Raw genomic sequence first — 21,415 nt, forward strand, 5'->3', positions numbered from 1 at the left:
TCTAGACCACCGACTCATGCGGGCTATAGAACGAGGCATACATGTGGAGTGTCTTCTACAACCCGTGATGGCTAGCACCATTGGCAGTGGCAAGTAGCTGATGCCACAGCTTGAGGAGTCTAGGACAAAGGTGCAGCCATGGTGCAGCACGAAGCCATCAATTAAATATTTGTCTGGTAATTGTTTCCCATCTATTTTGAGTCATGATTTAAGTGAGTAACATAGACTCTCAACAGAAATCAGTTAATCCACACAATCCATGAATGATCTACAAATTGAAACCATGATTTTTCTCCACAGCAGATTGCCACCGCTACCTAAAAAGCATAATCAACCGCACTTTCCACTCAGGACGTGAGTTCTTCACATTTTGACATAACCATATTCTTTGTTAACTAGAATTTCCTATTCCTCAATGATGCAGTGCTGCATTGATCAGCTAGTCATCTGGTCAATAATTGCAAAAACAAACAAAACACCGATAAGGATGTGACTGACTAACAAGAATATATGCCACTAGCACTTAACATGTGTGGATTACATTTTAGACAAATAAGTTACAACAACAGAACCACTCATAAGTAAATGAATGTAACACAGCTTACTGGAGCCAGCATTAATACATCCAGCAATAAGCAATAAAACCAGCATGGATTTGTTATAGAAAGGCCAAAGCCAAGAATCTTTTACAGCTAAACTAATACACCAAGGTAATCAAGAGGGTACACAAATACTGGCAACAGAAATAAGTCAACATGTATGGCCATAAGTATACAATCATAAAATAAGCTTTGGGCATGCAAGTTTCTAGGAAAAGTAACAACATTGCACCGGGCCGGCCAGATGTGTGTGTGTGTGTGTGTGTGTGTGTGTGTGTGTGTGTGTGTGTGTGTGTCCAGCTGCGCCTGCACATCCATCCAATTGTCAATAGTCAAAATGCACCTTGAACCAGCAACAACACAATAGTTAACTCTACTACAACATTCTTTCTCATTTTCTAACATTCTTATAAATTGGAGACACATATACAATTATTTCCTCTCACAAAAAGGGTAGAGATATCTAGAATAAAAACAATAATAATCGGAAGATTCATCTTGATAGCAGGGACAATGATGATTCCTCTTGTCTCCTATATATAACTGAATTAGGGTACTACTATACAAGACATTATCAATTTCTATCATTAGGATCTCTTGGTGGCAAAGCTGTATTTCACCAAGCCTCCTTTACTACTGGTAAGGTCAGAACTATTGGGGTTAGGTTAGACGAAATGGTTTGTGGGATACGCATTCTCATACCCATTGTAATTGCAATATAGCTTATCACCACACACTATATTACGACAGGCCACCAACAAGACATGGCTCTCTCCATCGATGTCATACCGCACACACTTGACATTTTGCTTCTTCTTACCATCCCTGTAACAGTTTCACAGTTTTGAAGTTAGAATACAGACATCCTTTCTTTGAGGTGACAACACAGTAAAACAGTTGCAAACTGAACTCATGGGTACAAAACAACTTACGGTGTGGAGTTATTGATGCCACTGAAAAAGCGGGAAATGTTCGCCCGCTTGTCAGGGCAAATGACCAGATCTTGGGAAGGATTAGCTGACATGAGGAGCGTCATAAGACAGTTGCAACCATCATTTTCTCTATTATCTACATAATCAACGTCCCCAGAATATTCAGCTAGGAAGGTCATATCCTTTATGTTGCCATCAGCCTGCACAGTGAAACTGGAAATACATATGCATGTGTCATTTCTAATGAAAGTGTGTACACAACAGAGTCCAGTGTTTTGCTCTCACAATTTGTGTGTATAGTGTCTGACATTGGAACCGTGTGGGGAGTGTTGCACACACAAATTCCAGTGCCATGCACACGAATGGCAAAATTGGAGACCCACACCACAAACTATGAATTAAATAGACAAGTTTCCAATAAGCAATTAACTGAGTGTAGTGAGTTCAAGATAGTACGTACCCTTCCTGGGAATCAAAGACCACGAGAAGTGGAGGAAATTCGCCTCTTTTTTGCATGGTTCTGCATAGCTGTATACTTTCCTTATCCTCTTTTTGCAGAACCTTGAAACTCAAGGAGAGCAAAATTAGAACAACAAAACACCAAATGGTTATAATAGAATTTCATCTGAAAAGATTTTCTAACCTGTATACCGCCTACCTCCAATCTTGCCAGATTGGAAGATCTAGGAGCCATATTAGGCATATAAGTAAGTTCATTACTGAACTCTGTTTTGGATGTAGTCAAGGCAGTGGCTAGAGACTCCAGTTGTTTGAGTCTTCTGGCTCCATCTTTAGATGGAACAAATGGCAATATCATCCTCTTCTTCTTGTGCATCACAAGAGAACGCTTCCTTCTCCTTCTAGCACCTAAAAAATGAAGTAAATTACTTGATTTAGTACCATAACAAGCACATCCATTTTTGTACTTAATCTATCTATTTGTTCTCGATACCATTTTTGTACAACCATAAATGATGTAGAAAAGAAAACTACATGATTTGTTTCGTCCACAAGTTACCATTACTACTTAAAATTCATGCAAAACTAACACACACTGAATGTTAGATCCTGACCAATTTCCAGTCGAGATGTGGATCTGGCTAAACTAGCAATGATGGCAGGGAAATGAGCCTGATCACAATCCCTATGAGGCTCTAATCATAACAACTCAATTCTTCCTTAATCCCCTAATGCTTAGACGACCTTTGGTTATATGGCCTAATGGCCATCACCTGGCAGAGGCACAAACTCCGCAACTTCACTGACAAGATGCTAACTTACTAACAAACCCCCAGCAACTCATAACCTGATCTGCCTTAGCAGCTAGTGGACCTTAACCCCTTCTTGTTCCTGGTGTGTTGCTTGCCAATGAAAGTGTCTGCAACACTTGCATCCTCCTTGCTCGTTTTGAGCTGGAATTTGGGATAAGTTGACTTGAACTGGCTCCCATGTGGAATCGGTAGGTGGAACGACAATAGAATGTAGCTTGACTTCTATTTCTAACATTTGTAGCACAGCAGCTTTGCTCTTCTGACTTTATTTTGCAAGACAACTAGAATGTAGCTTATGATTGACATGTTAAACATTATACTATCTGATGTTACAGTTTTAATATATTATTATTTGTACCAATACTACTGAGTGCAACATTTACCATGAGGGCCATTTTGCAGGCCCCTGTCCTCGATGATGACATCGCCGCCGCCGCTGCCCTACGTCGCCCGCAGGGTACGGCTGTGGTGGGATCGAAGCGGATGAATCTGCCAAGGCAGCGTGCCGACTTGGGCACCTGATGGAGGGCGGCAGCGGCAGCCGCCGAGTCGTTGCCAGGCCTCTGCCCACCATAGGGTGCTAGTGGCTGCCCCACAATGCACATCGCCGACGAACGGTGCGAAGAAGACGTGAGCACTTGGTGGAGGGCACAAATCGGCGAGTATAGGCGGGCGGGTAGGTTTGACATGGGGGGGGGGGGTCTTTAAGAGTGGCCTCTGCTGCATCGTGGTACTGGCCCGACGCCCGTTGGCGGCCGTACGAACGAGTGGCGGAGTGAGGCCGCGGAGAGGAAAGCGTTCGGAGTTGTAGCGTAGATCGTGAGGGGATGGGAAATGGTATTGGAAGGGAGTTGCCACGCACGGTGAAGTTACCGCGCGCAGGGAGCGAGGACGCGTGGCAGTTAGCGGTGTCGCGACGATGCGGGTTCGTCCGGACGGGTAATGAATTTTTTTGGATGAACTTTTTTTTGCCAGAGGCGTTGGTTTCTCTAGGGGAACATGCGTGTCAGGATGTTATAGGAAACGCTCTGGGCCCACAGTTAACACTTAAATTGCATGCTTTAGATGTACATCCACGGGAGAAGATCTAAGGTGGGTAAGATGTTTTTGGGTGATAGGTATTTTTCAATTCCTTCACTTCTCTATGTATAGATTAGTCTATGCTTCATATTTCTGCAACTACCCCTTTTGCCCCACGTTTATGGATGTGTGTCCGTGTTCTGGTTGGGAATGTGATGTGTGTTGCAGGCCAATCGTTACCCACTACTAGAGAACAGACTTTTGATCCTTACTTTTAGTCCCGCTCTAAATTGAGCCCAGGAGTAATAGAGATTTAGTTCCAGTTGGAACCACCGATTAGGACTAGAATCTCCTGTCCAACGAATAGTGCAACAGACTTTTGTAGCAGGGACCTTTAGTCTCGGTTGGTAACACCAACTGGGACTTTAAACCACCCTTTAGTCCCAGTTGGTGTTACCAACCCGGAGGTCCTCTAACTTTTAGTCCCGGTTGGTAACATCAACTGGGACTAAATGGTGACCTTTTAATCCCAGTTGAATTCCGTATTAAAAGCCTCTGACCTGGGACTAAAGGTCCCCCACGAGTGAATTCAAAGGGAGAGCATCCAAGACATTGTCACATGTGGTGTGCAGTTGAGTTGGTAACGAAGATACACGCGAGACAAGAGGTATTGGGTTTGAACCTCAGACACGCAATACAGGGAGGTCTGCAGGGTTTAAATTATTTTGAGTTCCCAAGATGGGTTTTAATCCCGGTTGCATGACAGGGGATTAAAAGCCTGGACTTTTAGTCTCGGTTTTCCCAATTCCTGGATTTCCAATCCCGATTGAAAAAACTGGGACTAAAGGTGTTTCTACACCGGGATTGAAACCCATCTGTCTACTGGTGGCCGTTGCTTGGCCCTATGGTCTATATGATGTTGCTGCCTTTTCCCCTAGCTAGCATATGTGATAAATTGGATTTTATTGGCATCAATAACTATGGGCAGATAACTTAAATACTAGCTGTTTAGATAAAGGGTCTAAACATGTAAACTGTAGGAGTTGATTACTTCATTTTCAGGCAGGAGGTGATATCAAGCCCTGGTCTAGAGCTTGTAGACTGATTAGTCCGTCAATCTGGTCATGATATGTTTATCCTGATGGGCTAAATCATATCCTGATTCAGTTTAATGAATCGTACAGGTGTTAAAGATACCTTTTATGATTATTGAAATCAAGTTCCTGACGGAGCACCTGTTAGCCATTTATGCTGCAATCATTAATTCATTATGGTCTGTGGTTAAATTAATTTGGAATGAAACATTTCTTACTATCTGATCATGTATATGTAAATTCCAGCACTTATAGGCATATTGTCTTGAAGGGTGTGAGTGTGCTTGGCTATCTATTTTAGACACGTCAGATAACTGGAAATAGGCAGGTGGCTATACGGTCCCAAGTTTGCTAACAACCTAGCATGGAAACCCATCTTTTATTGTCAAAGGCCATCTCTGATTTCAGAAAAATATACAATGCCATGTGTGTATTCATTGGCCACAAAGTATAAAACAAATTTATAATGTTTGTCCGGTTTTTTTATACGTCTCTTGTTTGGCATCAAATTGTCTTGACTTGTGATAACTTATTTTTCACTCCTTTTATTTTACATATGGTATCTCTATAGCCTTAACAAAAAATGCACTTGAACTGCAGGTTGGTACTGCTGAGAAAATTACTGTACAAGCTGGGTGTTTGCAGGGAGCTGCAAAACGCAGCATTTCAGATGAAAAAAAGTATATAATTTTTCAGGGCGGTAGATAAACATGGTCAGATGTATGCAGGTATATGTGATTCTTTCCAAAACATTCTGAATTTCTGTTATAGTATTAAATCGACATTATTCATGGGGGCTTGTTTCACTTAAAACAATTTGATAAGTAGGATAACTAAGAACTATTAACTGATTTAAAATATGCCAATGGCTACTGCCTTCTCTTTAGGCTTCTTAGAGTCGAGGGTGATGCTCCATATTAGTTTTTGTTCAGTTGGGTTACATAATCACCAAATTGCATATAGAAAAAATATATAAAATAGAGAGTTTAGTTCATATAAACCGTGGTTGCTATCTCTGCCTAAACTTCATGAGCCCTCTTATTCTTTAGTGGTCTAGATCATATTCAGAGATCATTCTTATTGTGGGAATGACAGTTTGGTCACTGTGAAATGGAAGGCTTATACTTTGGATAATGAACTCACCATGATAATCATTATAGGTGGAGAACAAGTCACCAATATTTAAGCCTTGAGCTTGGACACTATCTTGATGAGTTCATTATCCAAAATATATAAACAGTTCTGTTATTCATATGTAGTTCTTTCTTTGTAACTCTTTGTTAAACTTCACCACTTGGGGTTTGCACCTTGCAGGTGTTAAGCCACTGTGAGACACCCTTCCACCCTTTTCTACAGTTTGGTGTTTAATTTGGTGAAGGTATGTCAATAATGTAACATCAGCTGTGCTGTTCCATGTAATATTCTGAGGTGTACGTATTTGGCGATATCAGTAGAACAAAATTAATGAAAATTATAGGCTCCCTTTATGTGTTTGTAATTGACACAATTTATTTTCTCCTGCTTCCTCTACCCCTAGCTATATATAACTTTGTCAAGTTTCTTTCTTACATCAATTGATCGTGATGTTTCCATTATATATGATGCAAATGATTTCTCTATATCTTACACATGCTAGCTATTATATAAATGCAGTCATTATTGTTATTTATCAATTGTTTTTTATGGCAGTTGCTTGTTTTAAGTGGCATTCTACAATGTTCTTGGGTGTGGTATCATAATGTCACACTATACATGGCACACTGTAACAGAAATTTGGTCACAACCAAATGCACTCTCTCCTTCCAGGTCATGAGTGCTCCATGCATGTTCCTTGGAATTATGAGTTGCGATCTACTAGGGAGGTGATTTGGGTTGGGTTGGATTAAGCTGCGAACAAAACACTGCAAAAAAGTAATTACTTACATTTTTTAACACTTTTTATTGATTCAAGAATAAAACTTATGTATTCTAATGGCTGACATACCAAAGAGAATTGTAAAAGCAAGAATGATTGGATATTTTCTGCAGTATCTTAAAGTGGAGTCAAAATGTATTTAAATCTGATTAATTCCATATCTGTTGCTGTAACAATTGGCGCAATCACATTGCAACCGATGTATATCCGATCCCATTATATTGCAACACAAGGGCATGCATGTTTACTAGTAAGTCATAGTCCATACAACCATAAATGACCTAGAAAGTGCAATGCATGATTTGTTTGAACTGCATGCTACTTAAAAAGCATGTGTAACTAACCCAGATTAAATGTTTGTCCCATAATGCTTTCATGCCTATTTCCAGTCATGGTGCAAGCAAGTATGTCACATTTTAACGTAAACGGTATTCTCTGTTGCCTAGAGTTCCCAGTTCACAGGGGCATATTTGGAGGCAATGCTGAAACTTTCAGCAAGCTATGCACTCAATACAAGTGCACAATCAAACATACAAGACCCAAAAGAAGTGACTGGCATACTAGCAGGAATATTCACTAATCACCATATATTGCTAGCTGTTAGCAGGTGCATCGAACCTGTAGAGATTATTACAATATGACACTGCCCATAAAAGAAGAATAAATAGAACACAACTCACTGGAGCCTTATATACTAATACAATACATTCAAGGGTGGAAACTATCGTTATGGGTTTTCTTATTTGCCGGTGTGAACCCTTCTTTTGAATAACAACAATTGGTAATAAGACCAACAAAATCCAAATGCTAATTCGAGGAAAGCCCATCCCTACTTCAAAATGCTGTGGTTCCTCGAAATCCTCTACTAGTCATTGGTTTCAAAGCAAAGGCATCCAGTATAGGGGGTCGTGGGCAGGTTAATTAGTGTTTCATTTTCTAACATTCTTATAAATAGGAGACACATATACAACTATTTCCTCTCACAAAAGGGGTAGAGATCTCTAGAATAAAAACAATAATAATCGGAAGATTCATCTTGATAGCAGGGACAATGATGATTCCTCTTGTCTCCTATATATAACTGAATTAGGGTACTACTATACAAGACATTATCAATTTCTATCATTAGGATCTCTTGGTGGCAAAGCTGTATTTCACCAAGCCTCCTTTACTACTGGTAAGGTCAGAACTATTGGGGTTAGGTTAGACGAAATGGTTTGTGGGATACGCATTCTCATACCCATTGTAATTGCAATATAGCTTATCACCACACACTATATTACGACAGGCCACCAACAAGACATGGCTCTCTCCATCGATGTCATACCGCACACACTTGACATTTTGCTTCTTCTTACCATCCCTGTAACAGTTTCACAGTTTTGAAGTTAGAATACAGACATCCTTTCTTTGAGGTGACAACACAGTAAAACAGTTGCAAACTGAACTCATGGGTACAACACAAACAACTTACGGTGTGGAGTTATTGATGCCACTGAAAAAGCGGGAAATGTTCGCCCGCTTGTCAGGGCAAATGACTAGATCTTGGGAAGGATTAGCTGACATGAGGAGCGTCATAAGACAGTTGCAACCATCATTTTCTCTATTATCTACATAATCAACGTCCCCAGAATATTCAGCTAGGAAGGTCATATCCTTTATGTTGCCATCAGCCTGCACAGTGAAACTGGAAATACATATGCATGTGTCATTTCTAATGAAAGTGTGTACACAACAGAGTCCAGTGTTTTGCTCTCACAATTTGTGTGTATAGTGTCTGACATTGGAACCGTGTGGGGAGTTTTGCGCACACAAATTCCAGTGCCATGCACACGAATGGCAAAATTGGAGACCCACACCACAAACTATGAATTAAATAGACAAGTTTCCAATAAGCAATTAACTGAGTGTAGTGAGTTCAAGATAGTACCCTTCCTGGGAATCAAAGACCACGAGAAGTGGAGGAAATTCGCCTCTTTTTTGCATGGTTCTGCATAGCTGTATACTTTCCTTATCCTCTTTTTGCAGAACCTTGAAAGTCAAGGAGAGCAAAATTAGAACAACAAAACACCAAATGGTTATAATAGAATTTCATCTGAAAGGATTTTCTAACCTGTATACCGCCTACCTCCAATCTTGCCAGATTGGAAGATCTAGGAGCCATATTAGGCATATAAGTAAGTTCATTACTGAACTCTGTTTTGGATGTAGTCAAGGCAGTGGCTAGAGACTCCAGTTGTTTGAGTCTTCTGGCTCCATCTTTAGATGGAACAAATGGCAATATCATCCTCTTCTTCTTGTGCATCACAAGAGAACGCTTCCTTCTCCTTCTAGCACCTAAAAAATGAAGTAAATTACTTGATTTAGTACCATAACAAGCACATCCATTTTTGTACTTAATCTATCTATTTGTTCTCGATACCATTTTTGTACAACCATAAATGATGTAGAAAAGAAAACTACATGATTTGTTTCGTCCACAAGTTACCATTACTACTTAAAATTCATGCAAAACTAACACACACTGAATGTTAGATCCTGACCAATTTCCAGTCGAGATGTGGATCTGGCTAAACTAGCAATGATGGCAGGGAAATGAGCCTGATCACAATCCCTATGAGGCTCTAATCATAACAACTCAATTCTTCCTTAATTCCCTAATGCTTAGACGACCTTTGGTTATATGGCCTAATGGCCATCACCTGGCCGAGGCACAAACTCCGCAACTTCACTGACAAGATGCTAACTTACTAACAATTAAACCCCCAGCAACTCATAACCTGATCTGCCTTAGCAGCTAGTGGACCTTGACCCCTTCTTGTTCCTGGTGTGTTGCTTGCCAATGAAAGTGTCTGCAACACTTGCATCCTCCTTGCTCGTTTTGAGCTGGAATGTGGGATAAGTTGACTTGAACTGGCTCCGATGTGGAATCGGCAAGTGGAACGACAATAGAATGTAGCTTGACTTCTATTTCTAACATTTGTAGCACTGCAGCTTTGCTCTTCTGACTTTATTTTGCAAGACAACTAGAATGTAGCTTATGATTGACATGTTGAACATTATACTATCTGATGTTACAGTTTTAATATATTATTATTTGTACCAATACTACTGAGTGCAACATTTACCATGAGGGCCATTTTGCAGGCCCCTGTCATCGATGATGACATCGCCGCCGCTGCCCTACCTCGCCCGCATGGTACGGCTGTGGTGGGATCGAAGCGGATGAATCTGCCAAGGCGTCGTGCCAACTTGGGCCCTAATGGAGGGCGGCAGCGGCAGCCGCCGAGTCGGTGCCAGGCCTCTGCCCACCATAGGGTGCTAGTGGCTGCCCCACAATGCACATCGCCGACAAACGGTGCGAAGAAGACCTGAGCACTTGGTGGAGGGCACAAATCGGCGAGTATAGGCGGGCAGGTAGGTTTGACATGGGCGGGGGCCTTGAAGAGTGGCCTCTGCTGCATCGTGGTACAGGCCGGACGCCCGTTGGCGGCCGTACGAACGAGTGGCGGAGTGAGGCCGCGGAGAGGAAAGCGTTTGGAGCTGTGGCGTAGATCGTGAGGGGATGGGAAATGGTATTGGAAGGGAGTTGCCACGCACGGTGAAGTTACCGTGGGCAGGGAGCGAGGACGCGTGGCAGTTAGCGGTGTCGCGACGATACGGGTACGTCTGAACGGGTAATGAATTTTTTGGGTGAACTTTTTTTTTGCCAGAGGCGCTGGTTTCTCTAGGGGAACATGCGTGTCAGGATGTTATAGGAAACGCTCCGGGCCCACAGTTAACACTTAAATTGCATGCTTTAGATGTACATCCACGGGAGAAGATCTAAGGTGGGTAAGATGTTTTTGGGTGATAGGTATTTTTCAATTCCTTCACTTCTCTATGTATAGATTAGTCTATGCTTCATATTTCTGCAACTACCCCTTTTGCCCCACGTTTATGGATGTGTTTCCGTGTTCTGGTTGGTAATGTGATGTGTGTTGCAGGCCAATCGTTACCCACTACTAGAGAACAGACTTTTGATCATTACTTTTAGTCCCGCTCTAAATTGAGCCCAGGAGTAATAGAGATTTATTTCTAGTTGGAACCACCGATTAGGACTAGAATCTCCTGTCCAACGAATAGTGCAACAGACTTTTGCAGCAGGGACCTTTAGTCTCGGTTGGTAACACCAACTGGGACTAAAAACCACACTTTAGTCCCAGTTGGTGTTAACAACCCGGAGGTCCTCTAACTTTTAGTCCCGGTTGGTAACATCAACTGGGACTAAATGGTAACCTTTTAATCCCAGTTGAATTCTGTATTAAAAGTCTCCGACCTGGGACTAAAGGTCCCCCACGAGTGAATTCAAAGGGAGAGCATCTAAGACATTGTCACATGTGATGTGCAGTTGAGTTGGTAAGGAAGATACGCGCGAGACAAGAGGTCTTGGGTTTGAACCTCAGACACGCAATAGAGGGAGGTCTGCAGGGTTTAAATTATTTTTGAGTTCCCAAGATGGGTTTTAATCCCGATTGCATGACAGGGCATTAAAAGCCTGGACCTTTAGTCCCGGTTTTCCCAATTCCTGGATTTCCAATCCCGATTGGGAAAACCGGGACTAAAGGTGTTTCTACACCGGGATTGAAACCCATCTGTCTACCGGTGGCCGTTGCTTGGCCCTATGGTCTATATGATGTTGCTGCCATTTCCCCTAGCTAGCATATGTGATAAATTGGATTTTATTGGCATCAATAACTATGGGCAGATAACTTAAATACTAGCTGTTTAGATAAAGGGTACTTCATTTTCAGGCAGGAGGTGATATCAAGCCCTTGTCTAGAGCTTGTAGACTGATGAGTCTGTCAATCTGGTCATGATATGTTTATCCTGATGAGCTAAATCATATCCTGATTCAGTTTAATGAATCGTAAGTGTTAAAGATACCTTTTATGATTATTGAAATAAAGTTCCTGACGGCGCACCTGTTAGCCATTTATGCTGCATGCTTCTAATAACCAACGAATGGCAAGTGCTCTCATTAATTCATTATGGTCTGTTGTTAAATTAATTTGGAATGAAACATTTCTTACGGCGCATCAAATTGTCTTGACTTGTGATAACTTATTTTTCACTCCTTTTATTTTACATATGGTATCTCTATAGCCTTAACAAAAAATGCACTTGAACTGCAGGTTGGTACTGCTGAGAAAATTACTGTACAAGCTGGGTGTTTGGAGGGACCTGCAAAACGCGCAGCATTTCAGATGAAAAAAAGTATATATTTTTCAGGGCGGTAGATAAACATGGTCAGATGTATGCAGGTATATGTGATTCTTTCCAAAACATTCTGAATTTCTGTTATAGCATTAAATCGACATTATTCATGGGGGCTTGTTTCACTTAAAACAACTTGATAAGTAGGATAACTAAGAACTATTAACTGATTTAAAATATGCCAATGGCTACTGCCTTCTCTTTAGGCTTCTTAGAGTCGAGGGTGATGCTCCATATTAGTTTTTGTTCAGTTGGGTTACATAATCACCAAATGGCATATAGAAAAAATATATAAAATAGAGAGTTTAGTTCATATAAACCGTGGTTGCTATCTCTGCCTAAACATCATGAGCCTCTTATTCTTTAGTGGTCTAGATCATATTCATAGATCATTCTTATTGAGGGAATGACAGTTTGGTCACTGTGAAATGGAAGGCTTATACTTTGGATAATGAACTCACCATGATAATCATTATAGGTGGAGAACAAGTCACCAATATTTAAGCCTTGAGCTTGGACACTATCTTGATGAGTTCATTATCCAAAATATATAAACAGTTCTGTTATTCATATGTAGTTCTTTCTTTTTAACTCTTTGTTAAACTTCACCACTTGGGGTTTGCACCTTGCAGGTGTTAAGCCACTGTGAGACACCCTTCCACCCTTCTTCTACAGTTTGGTGTTACCTTCTTCTACAGTTTGGTGTTTAATTTGGTGAAGGTATGTCAATAATGGAACATCAGCTGTGCTGTTCCATGTAATATTCTGAGGTGTATTTGGCGATATCAGTAGAACAAAATTACTGAAAATTATAGGCTCCCTTTATGTGTTTGTAATTGGCACAATTTATTTTCTCCTGCTTCCTCTACCCCTATATATAACTTTGTCAAGTTTCTTTCTTACATCAATTGATCGTGATGTTTCCATTATATATGATGCAAATGATTTCTCTATATCTTACACATGCTAGCTAAGTGAGTACCCTGTACTATGAACCCAGGTGGATAGATTTCAGAAAAGCATAAATGCAGTCATTATTGTTATTTATCAATTGTTTTTTTATGGCAGTTGCTTGTTTTAAGTGGCATTCTACAATGTTCTTGGGTGTGGTATCATAATGTCACACTATACATGGCACACTGTAACAGAAATTTGGTCACAACCAAATGCACACTCTCCTTCCAGGTCATGAGTGCTCCATGTTCCTTGGAATTATGAGTTGCGATCTACTAGGGAGGTGATTTGGGTTGGGTTGGATTAAGCTGCCAACAAAACACTGTGAAAAAGTAATTACTTACATTTTTTAACACTTTTTGTTGATTCAAGAATAAAACTTATGTATTCTAATGGCTGACATACCAAAGAGAATTGTAAAAGCAGGAATGATTGGATATTTTCTGCAGTATCTTAAAGTGGAGTCAAAATGTATTTAAATGTGATTAATTCCATATCTGTTGCTGTAACAATTGGCGCAATCACATTGCAACCGATGTATATCCGATCCCATTATATTGCAACACAAGGGCATGCATGTTTACTAGTAAGTCATAGTCCATACAACCATAAATGACCTAGAAAGTGCAATGCATGATTTGTTTGAACTGCATGCTACTTAAAAAGCATGTGTCACTAACCCAGATTAAATGTTTGTCCCATAATGCTTTCACGCCTCTTTCCAGTCATGGTGCAAGAAAGTATGTCGCATTTTAACGTAAACGGCATTCTCTGCTTCCTAGAGTTCCCAGTTCACAGGGGCATATTTGGAGGCAATGCTGCAACTTTCAGCAAGCTATGCACTCAATACAAGTGCACAATCAAACATAGAAGACCCAAAAGAAGTGACTGGCATACTAACAGGAATATTCACTAATCGTCATATATTGCTAGCTGTTAGCAGGTGCATCGAACCTGTAGAGATTATTACAATATTACACTGCCCATAAAAGAAGAATAAATAGAACACAACTCACGGGAGCCTTTATATACTAATACAATACATTCAAGGGTGGAAACTATCGTTATGGGTTTTCTTATTTGCCAGTGCGAACCCTTCTTTTGAATATTCCCTCAAAAAAAAACCCTTCTTTTGAATAACAATAATTGGTAATAAGACCAACAAAATCCGAATGCTAATTCGTGGAAAGCCCATCCCTACTTCAAAATGCTGTGGTTCCTCGAAATCCTCTACTAGTCATTGGTTTCAAAGCAAGGTATCCAGTATATATATGGTATAGGTCTTGGAAAGGAAAGTAAATCAAGTCTATCTTATTGGATTTCTCTTCACTTGCTTGGGCTTAATTAAGCGGTACCAGTACTCACTGCAGCCAGATAATGAAGCGGGTAACATATATACCAGAACTAGAAATAGTCCCAATCCATACAACATAGATGATCTAGAAAGTGAAACACAGAGCTGCAACTTACTTAAGAAGCACATAACTCAGCCAGATTAAATATTTGTCCCATAATGCTTTCCCGCCTACGTACTTCCACTCACAATGTAATTAAGCAAGTATATATGCCACATTTTAATGTAAAATGCATGTATTCTATGTATGTTGCCTAGCGTTTCCAATTCACGGGTATATTTGAAGGCAATGCAGCAAATGATCATCAAACATGCAGCGATAATTGCATAATCAAACATGAAACACTCAGAAAAAGACATGAGTGACGTACATGTAGGAGGACATTTAGACAAAGAAAGAAGAAATAATAGTGAAGCTGCTGCTAATCGAATTATAAAGTAATCTATGAGAAAATCGAATTCAACAGTAGCGAAGCCGCTGTTTCATGGATCATTCAACGCAAGCAATAAGGCGAAAAGCAGCAGGCCGAAGGATCGGAATTACCTTTGGAGACCTTACTTTCGCTGGCCTGCGCATCCTGCTCATCCTCCTTAATCCCAAAGAAATTGAAGATCTTGGTCTTGTTCTCCAGAAAACCACCTATGGATCGTCTCCCAGCAAAACGAAACAAAAAAAAACAGGGAAAACAGTGAGATACGATATACGATAGCAGTGCACAACACGGCAGCAAGGAAAGAAGAAGATAAAGAAATGCATGGTACGACGCACTGTTGGGGGCGTTGGCGATCGGATCGCAGATGGGGCAGAACCAGGGCCCGACGGGGACCTGGGCGGCGATGAGGCGGAGGCAGAAGGTGTGGTGGCCGCGGTCGCAGCGGTCGCAGAGGAGCAGGTCGTCCTCGTGGTCGGCGGAGCCGCAGGTCTCGCAGCGGACCGTGTCGTAGTAGGTGTACACCCGCTCGTTTGCGACGGGCGGCGGCGCGTCGACGGCGGCCGCGCGGCGCATCACGTCGTCCATGGAGCAGTACCGCTGCTGCGTCGGGAGCTCCAGTTTTGACGGCACCGTGTCCTCGCATCCGAGGAGCTGCGGCGAGCTCGCCGATGACGACGACGGCGCGGCACGGCTCATGGCGGCAGATCGGAGATCTCGGTTGGGGCTGGGAGACTGGAGAGAGCCTGAGGAGAGGGAGACGGGAAGTGGACAGAGGGTCGTCGACGGTGGACTCTCGCTGGCTTTGGTAACTGATGTGTAGCGGAAGGGATCGAAGAGAGGGCTGCGGTGAGAGCCACCGGAGGCCTGCGCGTGACGCGTGAGGGCGCTGCGAGCTGCCACGGCCGCCATTCGGTCACTCTCGTCTGCAGGTGTACGTGACGGCCACCGGCGTGGAGCGAGCGAGGAGACCGTTGCCCTTGGCGAACTGTCTTGTCGTTTTTCTCTGGCGCTAGCTCGATCGCTCACCACACCACACGCCAGCGCCACCGGATTCTTTTTCTCGCTTTCCTTTTCTTTTTTTATTTTGTTTTTGTTTCTCGTGTTTTTCTTTCTAATTAATTCCTTTTTCATCTTTTCAGAAGTATCTTTTGTCGAGATATATTAAACTAAAGAATAAAAAAGTTAGCATTTTCTAAGGCATGGTTCAGGAACTTGGTTATTTTTGGCTTATTTACTTTCTATAGGAATTGAGGTAGAGCAATTAATCGTGGTTTAATTGAAATTTATAAATTCTATATGATGTAGAAAATTATTTCCATTGATTTTTTTAGAAAAATAATTGACATCAATTAACAAAATCTTTCTGCCTTTACTTCATTCAAGATTCTAGAGAGATAGGGAGTCTAGCAGCTAGGATTTCCTAGCATTCACTGTGGATAGAATAGAAAAAGAAGCATTTTAATTCAATCTAAAATATCGATAAAAATTGGCAGGCACTATTATATTGTTGTAGAATTCTAAAATATCTATTTTGTCTTTTGCTAAAAAACTGTGGATGACCAACCGCAACCCATCTTTTGCCACAGAGTTAATGAGTAGCAACAAGTAACTTGTCTCCAAAATCAAATGTCCCACCTCTCCCATAGGAGCCCATGGTTTTTGTCTTTTTGAAGTTTGAATCCACACAAACACACCTCAATACACATATATTGAGGTCGATACTTGGGCATAAATTCCACACCAACACACCCCAACACACATATAGATTGAGGTGAATACATGAGCATTCAAACAAGCCCTAAACCACATATATGTTAGGACTATCATATGTTAGTGTAAAGGCATTGTTGTAGATATGCTCCATTCTTTGGGCCTATTTGGTAAAGATTACTCACTGGGAAAAGTCAATCCGGATCTAGATTCACCAAGGACCAACTCCACCATAAATTTGAGATCCTTCTAGGATCTACCAGGGAATTGTTTGGCTAAACAAACAGCTCCAGATCCACACAAGGGCATTTTGGTCAAAAATGGCCAGACCTTCCCTTACGTAGGCCCCATGTGTCAATGTTTGAAAAAAATGAAAAACAAAATCTTTCATCTAGGGCGTGGGGGCACTGTCGGCATAGGTCGTGGCATGGCATTAGCGGCCAAATCGGGAAGGTCAGCCACCTCACGACCTCGTCCAGTGGCCATGGCAACCTTGTGGCCCGCTATGGTAGGCTAGGTAGCCGACACCGCCACCTTGGGAGCCTTCTATCACAGGCATGGGAGCACGACCAGCGCAGGGTGTGGCACTTGCGGCTAGCATAGGAAGCCTAATCACATTTGCCATGGTGACTTGGTGATCGGCCAAGGTTGTCTAGGTGCTAGACGGGGCGAGCTAGTTGCTAACCGGGGCAAGCTGACCGTCGCTGCTTGGGGAGCTCGACGAAGATGCTAGAAGCAAAGAAGAAAGGGGTAGATGTAGTGGAAGATAGCTGGATCCACCCATTATGATAGTCCCTTGGTCGCCAGTGTAGCAGGATTTGGTGGAGTCAGAGATTGCTACTAGGGCGCCATGGTTACGTGAGAAGAAGAGTTAGGGACAAGGAGAGCGCTCATAGAAAGAAACACAGACAGAAATGAACTGTCATGCGGGAAAGCTAGGGTGTGTAACCAGGGGCAAGGTGGGTAATTTTCTCCAACTCTAGCAAACTCAGTTTGGTGGAGCACCCCTTGATGAGCTCCGCCAAAATGGTGAATCTGGCCTCCAGATCAACCATTTTGGAGAATCCAAAATTTGTGGATCTAGAGTGTTTGGATACGTTTTGGTGGAGTGGAGGTATTTTTGGTGAATCTGGAGCCAATGAATCTTGATCAAATAGGCCGTATCTCTTTTCCACACTATTTCACACCTTCATTTTATGCCTCTCCTGCACGATGATAAGATTTCACTATAGATATTTATACATCAGCTCTTCATCTCAATCAAAGCAAATAATAGATATGTAATAAAAAACAAAGACATAAGGAGAATCCATGTTGGGGCATCCAATTGTATGAAATTTTGTGGTTATAGACAAGCTTATGATCAACATTATACATTTGGTCGACATTAATCCTCAAGCCCAAGACCAACAAGCAAAAATACGGTATCTTTCTTTGAATCATGTTGTTCTTGCCCCTCTTGTACTATCCAACTACCAATGACCACCCCAACCCCAACAGCCAACAACCATATCATGTGTCCATTTTCTAGTTGTTGAACTCCCTATTCCCTAGCCATTAAGCTCTTGCACAATGAACTCTTCTTCATATTTCACCTGCATATGGAATAGTGGAGAGAGAGAGAGGGAGAGAGAGAGTTAGAAGAACTATTCTCAAAAGTATCATTTAGGAAGCAAAAGTTTCACTAGAATGATGCAAGACCATTCATGTCTAAACATGGAAAATCCAAACCTTTAGCATGTCCCAAACCACCGACCAACGGAAATTCTAGCACATTTGTAACCATCCCATTATCCCAATTTCACCCAAGCATCCAATCATCCTAAATAAGACACTTTCAATTCATGCTAAACATCAATCCGTTTAGACGTTTAGTATGCCAAGAATCTTCTAGCACAATGTTGTGATTGACCAAATTTTTAGGCATGAAGATTGTAAAAAACAAGTTTTTCTAATCGCATGGGTGAGTAACACTTTAGTCAAAGACTTATTTGCTATCTACAAAAACAAGAAATGAAGAAAGTTAGCAATGATGATATGGTTCATTGTTTCATGATCATGGAAAGAAAAAGGTGTCAATATGATCTCTAAGAGGTAATGCAATGCATCTACTTTCAATGGATAACTGTACATTTTCTTTGCTAAATAATTGACCTATTTGTTTTTGTTTCTCTAGGCTGGATTACATATTTTACTATATGGGACGTCTTTTGTTCATCATTTTGGTATTCTTTTAATCACTACACTATATTGATCAATGACATCTTTATTTTGTTGTAAATGGTGAGTGTTATTCCCGTTGCCCCCTACCAGTTTGCTTATGTGGGTCACTGTATTCGTGATGAAGTTGTGCACCCCCACCCATTTGCTCTAGCTTTGCCCTTGCATTTAGTATGCCAAGCAACTTCTAGCACTATGTTGTGATTCACCATATTTTTAGGGTTGCCAACATCAAGGAAGGTCTTTGCACTCATGATGCAAACAAGCATGTCATTAACATAAATCACATTCTTCATTATCTAGAATCTCCAATCCACACGGCATATTTGCAAACAATGCTACAACGACCAAAAAGCCATGTAATCAATACACTTTCATGATTAGACATACAACACAAAAAGACCTGGATGGCATACTATTAGGAACTTTTGCTACATGTAGCTCTTGACAATTGCATCAAAGCTCGTGGTAGAGAAGGAATGAAACTACATTAAAGTGCAAGATAACCAACAATTAAAAATAACCTAAGACTTGATAGAATTCAATAACAGCGAAGCTTTTGTTGATATCGTGCAACCCAAGTAGTTAGGGCTTCTTTTTCACTCTATAGGGCAGCTTGCATGCCGCACCTCAGTCACTATCCAGTTCTAACGACTAAAGAGTGAGGTCGACATTGCCATCACCAATGCAAAACTCTCATCTCTCTCTCTCTCTCTCTCTCTCTCTCTCTCTCTGTCTGTCTCATCCGTCTAACCGCTGGCTTCTTCTTGTTTTTTTCTCATGTTTCTTTCTTAACTTTATTTTCCATCTATCTTTTTTCAAGATATAAAAACAGAAAAAACATCATAGATCATGGAGCTAGGTGTAGATGTCATCGGGCTTTTGTGGCCAAAATGCACAAAATCACCAATATGGATCACCGATGTGTAGGTGTCGAGCTTTTGTGGTGAAGACCAACATTTTGACTATCAATACCAAAATTGTCACTAATCATGGATCACCTTTTTGGCTGTATGCAATGTTACTTCACAATCCATCAAGACACATAAGGGGCAAAGACATATCCAACAAACTATGAAGTAGCCAAAAAAACTCATGCAGAACTTGACAACCTAGATATATTTTAGTAGCTATACAAAAGTTCATATTATCGTATGTGCATGCACGCAACAAGCATTTGCTGCCCTGCACACGACACTCGTCAATCAACCAGGAAGCAGGGAGATAAAAGCTAACCATCTATCCATGGTGGCTCTTCACTTGTTGCATGTAGTGTAATAGTTCATGCTAGTGGCCACTACGCCTCTAGTTGCACAATGGACACTTTGGTTTGTCAACGTGCCTCTCACACTAGTGCTTCCATCTGTCATCTGCCGATGCCACCACCACCATCCCAATTCGGGCGATGATCAGAGGAACCAGTCAAAGCCGCTCCTATTGTTGCCTCTAGGGAGGCTGCTAGTCATCGGTCACCCACAACCAATTTGCAATGTCAAACAACAATCACTACAGAAGAATTACGTTAACAATCAACAATCGGTTAGTACACATTTCTAACGAATCATTAGTCGCTATATCCATTTTTACCGACTCTAAATTGGTCGGTACATATAGTTAGAATTGCCATCAGAGGATCGGTTGGTACAAACACATATTAGCTAGGGGTGAACCATCATTCGATTTAACCCATCCACGTGCAGTTTATTTTTAGGGTCCAATCATCATTGTTGCGAAAAGGCTTCCTTATCCCTAAGCTGCTGCCACCGGCACAAGCATTTGCATGATTGCATCACCAATATCCATCAAGCGCGGCCCTCCCTTGCTCCACTCAGATCTCCTCAGCCTGTGGCCCCTCCTGCCACTCCTACCCTCTCCAGCTGCTCCCTCCTACGTGCAAATGGCCGCCACTTTGGGTCACGCGAGGAGCACACAAGGCCAAAAGGCTGTTCAAGGGGCACTCGAGGCCGTTGCTGCTTGGGGCCACACAAGGGCTGCACGAGACTGCCGCTGCTCAGGGCCATGAGAGGGGGCCACCATTCGGGGCCATGTGAGAAGCCTGCCGCTTGGTGAGTAGCTTATTCATTTTAGTTGATGTAGAGATGCATGTATTGTAGCTTATTTGAATGGAAAATTGGTTATGTAATTCAGTTTATTAAAAAAATTTCACCTTGACTTTATTCTGGTGGGAGGACTTAAGATAGTGTGATGTTGGATAATGTCAACAACAAGCAGATCATGTGCTTATAGATGATATTTTGTTTTTGGGTAATTAGAGATGAGCCATTTTATAGTGAACTTAATTAGATTGTGCAAGCCGACCTAAGTTGTGGCTGTAATTTGACCTAGTTAGCTAGGTTGCCTATGTACTTTTCCTTTTGGAAAGATGTACAAGTGCAAACGTTGGTTTCAACAAAAACATGAGATATGTTTATCTAATGTGTTTGATGAGTAATATGTGGTCTATAAGTAATGTGAACTGTTATGGGTGTTGAACAAGCTAGAAATTATATAGTTAAGGAAAATTAATTATATATAATCATGTTAGTTTGTAGCCATTGATTGTTGGTTCATAAAAATATATATAACTTGTAACAGATCATTGGTCGGTATAAATATTAGCGTCCAATTATCAGTTGGTATAAACCCTGTATGGACC

The 21,415-nt window shown here is 41.4% G+C and overlaps 2 protein-coding genes and 1 pseudogene across 2 annotated transcripts; 1 reads left to right on the forward strand and 2 right to left on the reverse strand.

Moving 5' to 3' along the window:
• LOC8082070 (probable Histone-lysine N-methyltransferase ATXR5) lies at positions 1,265-3,407 on the reverse strand. Its single transcript, XM_002451181.1, has 5 exons — positions 3,161-3,407; positions 2,175-2,398; positions 1,992-2,092; positions 1,532-1,744; positions 1,265-1,424 (listed from the first exon to the last, which is right to left on the reverse strand). Exons 1-5 carry the CDS (start codon positions 3,405-3,407, stop codon positions 1,265-1,267), a joined length of 945 nt encoding a protein of 314 aa, XP_002451226.1.
• Positions 7,425-15,414, reverse strand: LOC8082071 (probable Histone-lysine N-methyltransferase ATXR5). Its single transcript, XM_021462171.1, has 7 exons — positions 15,165-15,414; positions 14,940-15,035; positions 8,960-9,168; positions 8,762-8,862; positions 8,306-8,518; positions 8,159-8,194; positions 7,425-7,449 (listed from the first exon to the last, which is right to left on the reverse strand). Exons 1-7 carry the CDS (start codon positions 15,412-15,414, stop codon positions 7,425-7,427), a joined length of 930 nt encoding a protein of 309 aa, XP_021317846.1.
• The window catches only part of LOC110436015, a 30,698-nt pseudogene continuing 24,695 nt past the window's right edge, over positions 15,413-21,415 (forward strand).

This window comes from Sorghum bicolor, chromosome 5, assembly GCF_000003195.3.
Source record: "Sorghum bicolor cultivar BTx623 chromosome 5, Sorghum_bicolor_NCBIv3, whole genome shotgun sequence".
Taxonomy (NCBI): domain Eukaryota; kingdom Viridiplantae; phylum Streptophyta; class Magnoliopsida; order Poales; family Poaceae; genus Sorghum; species Sorghum bicolor.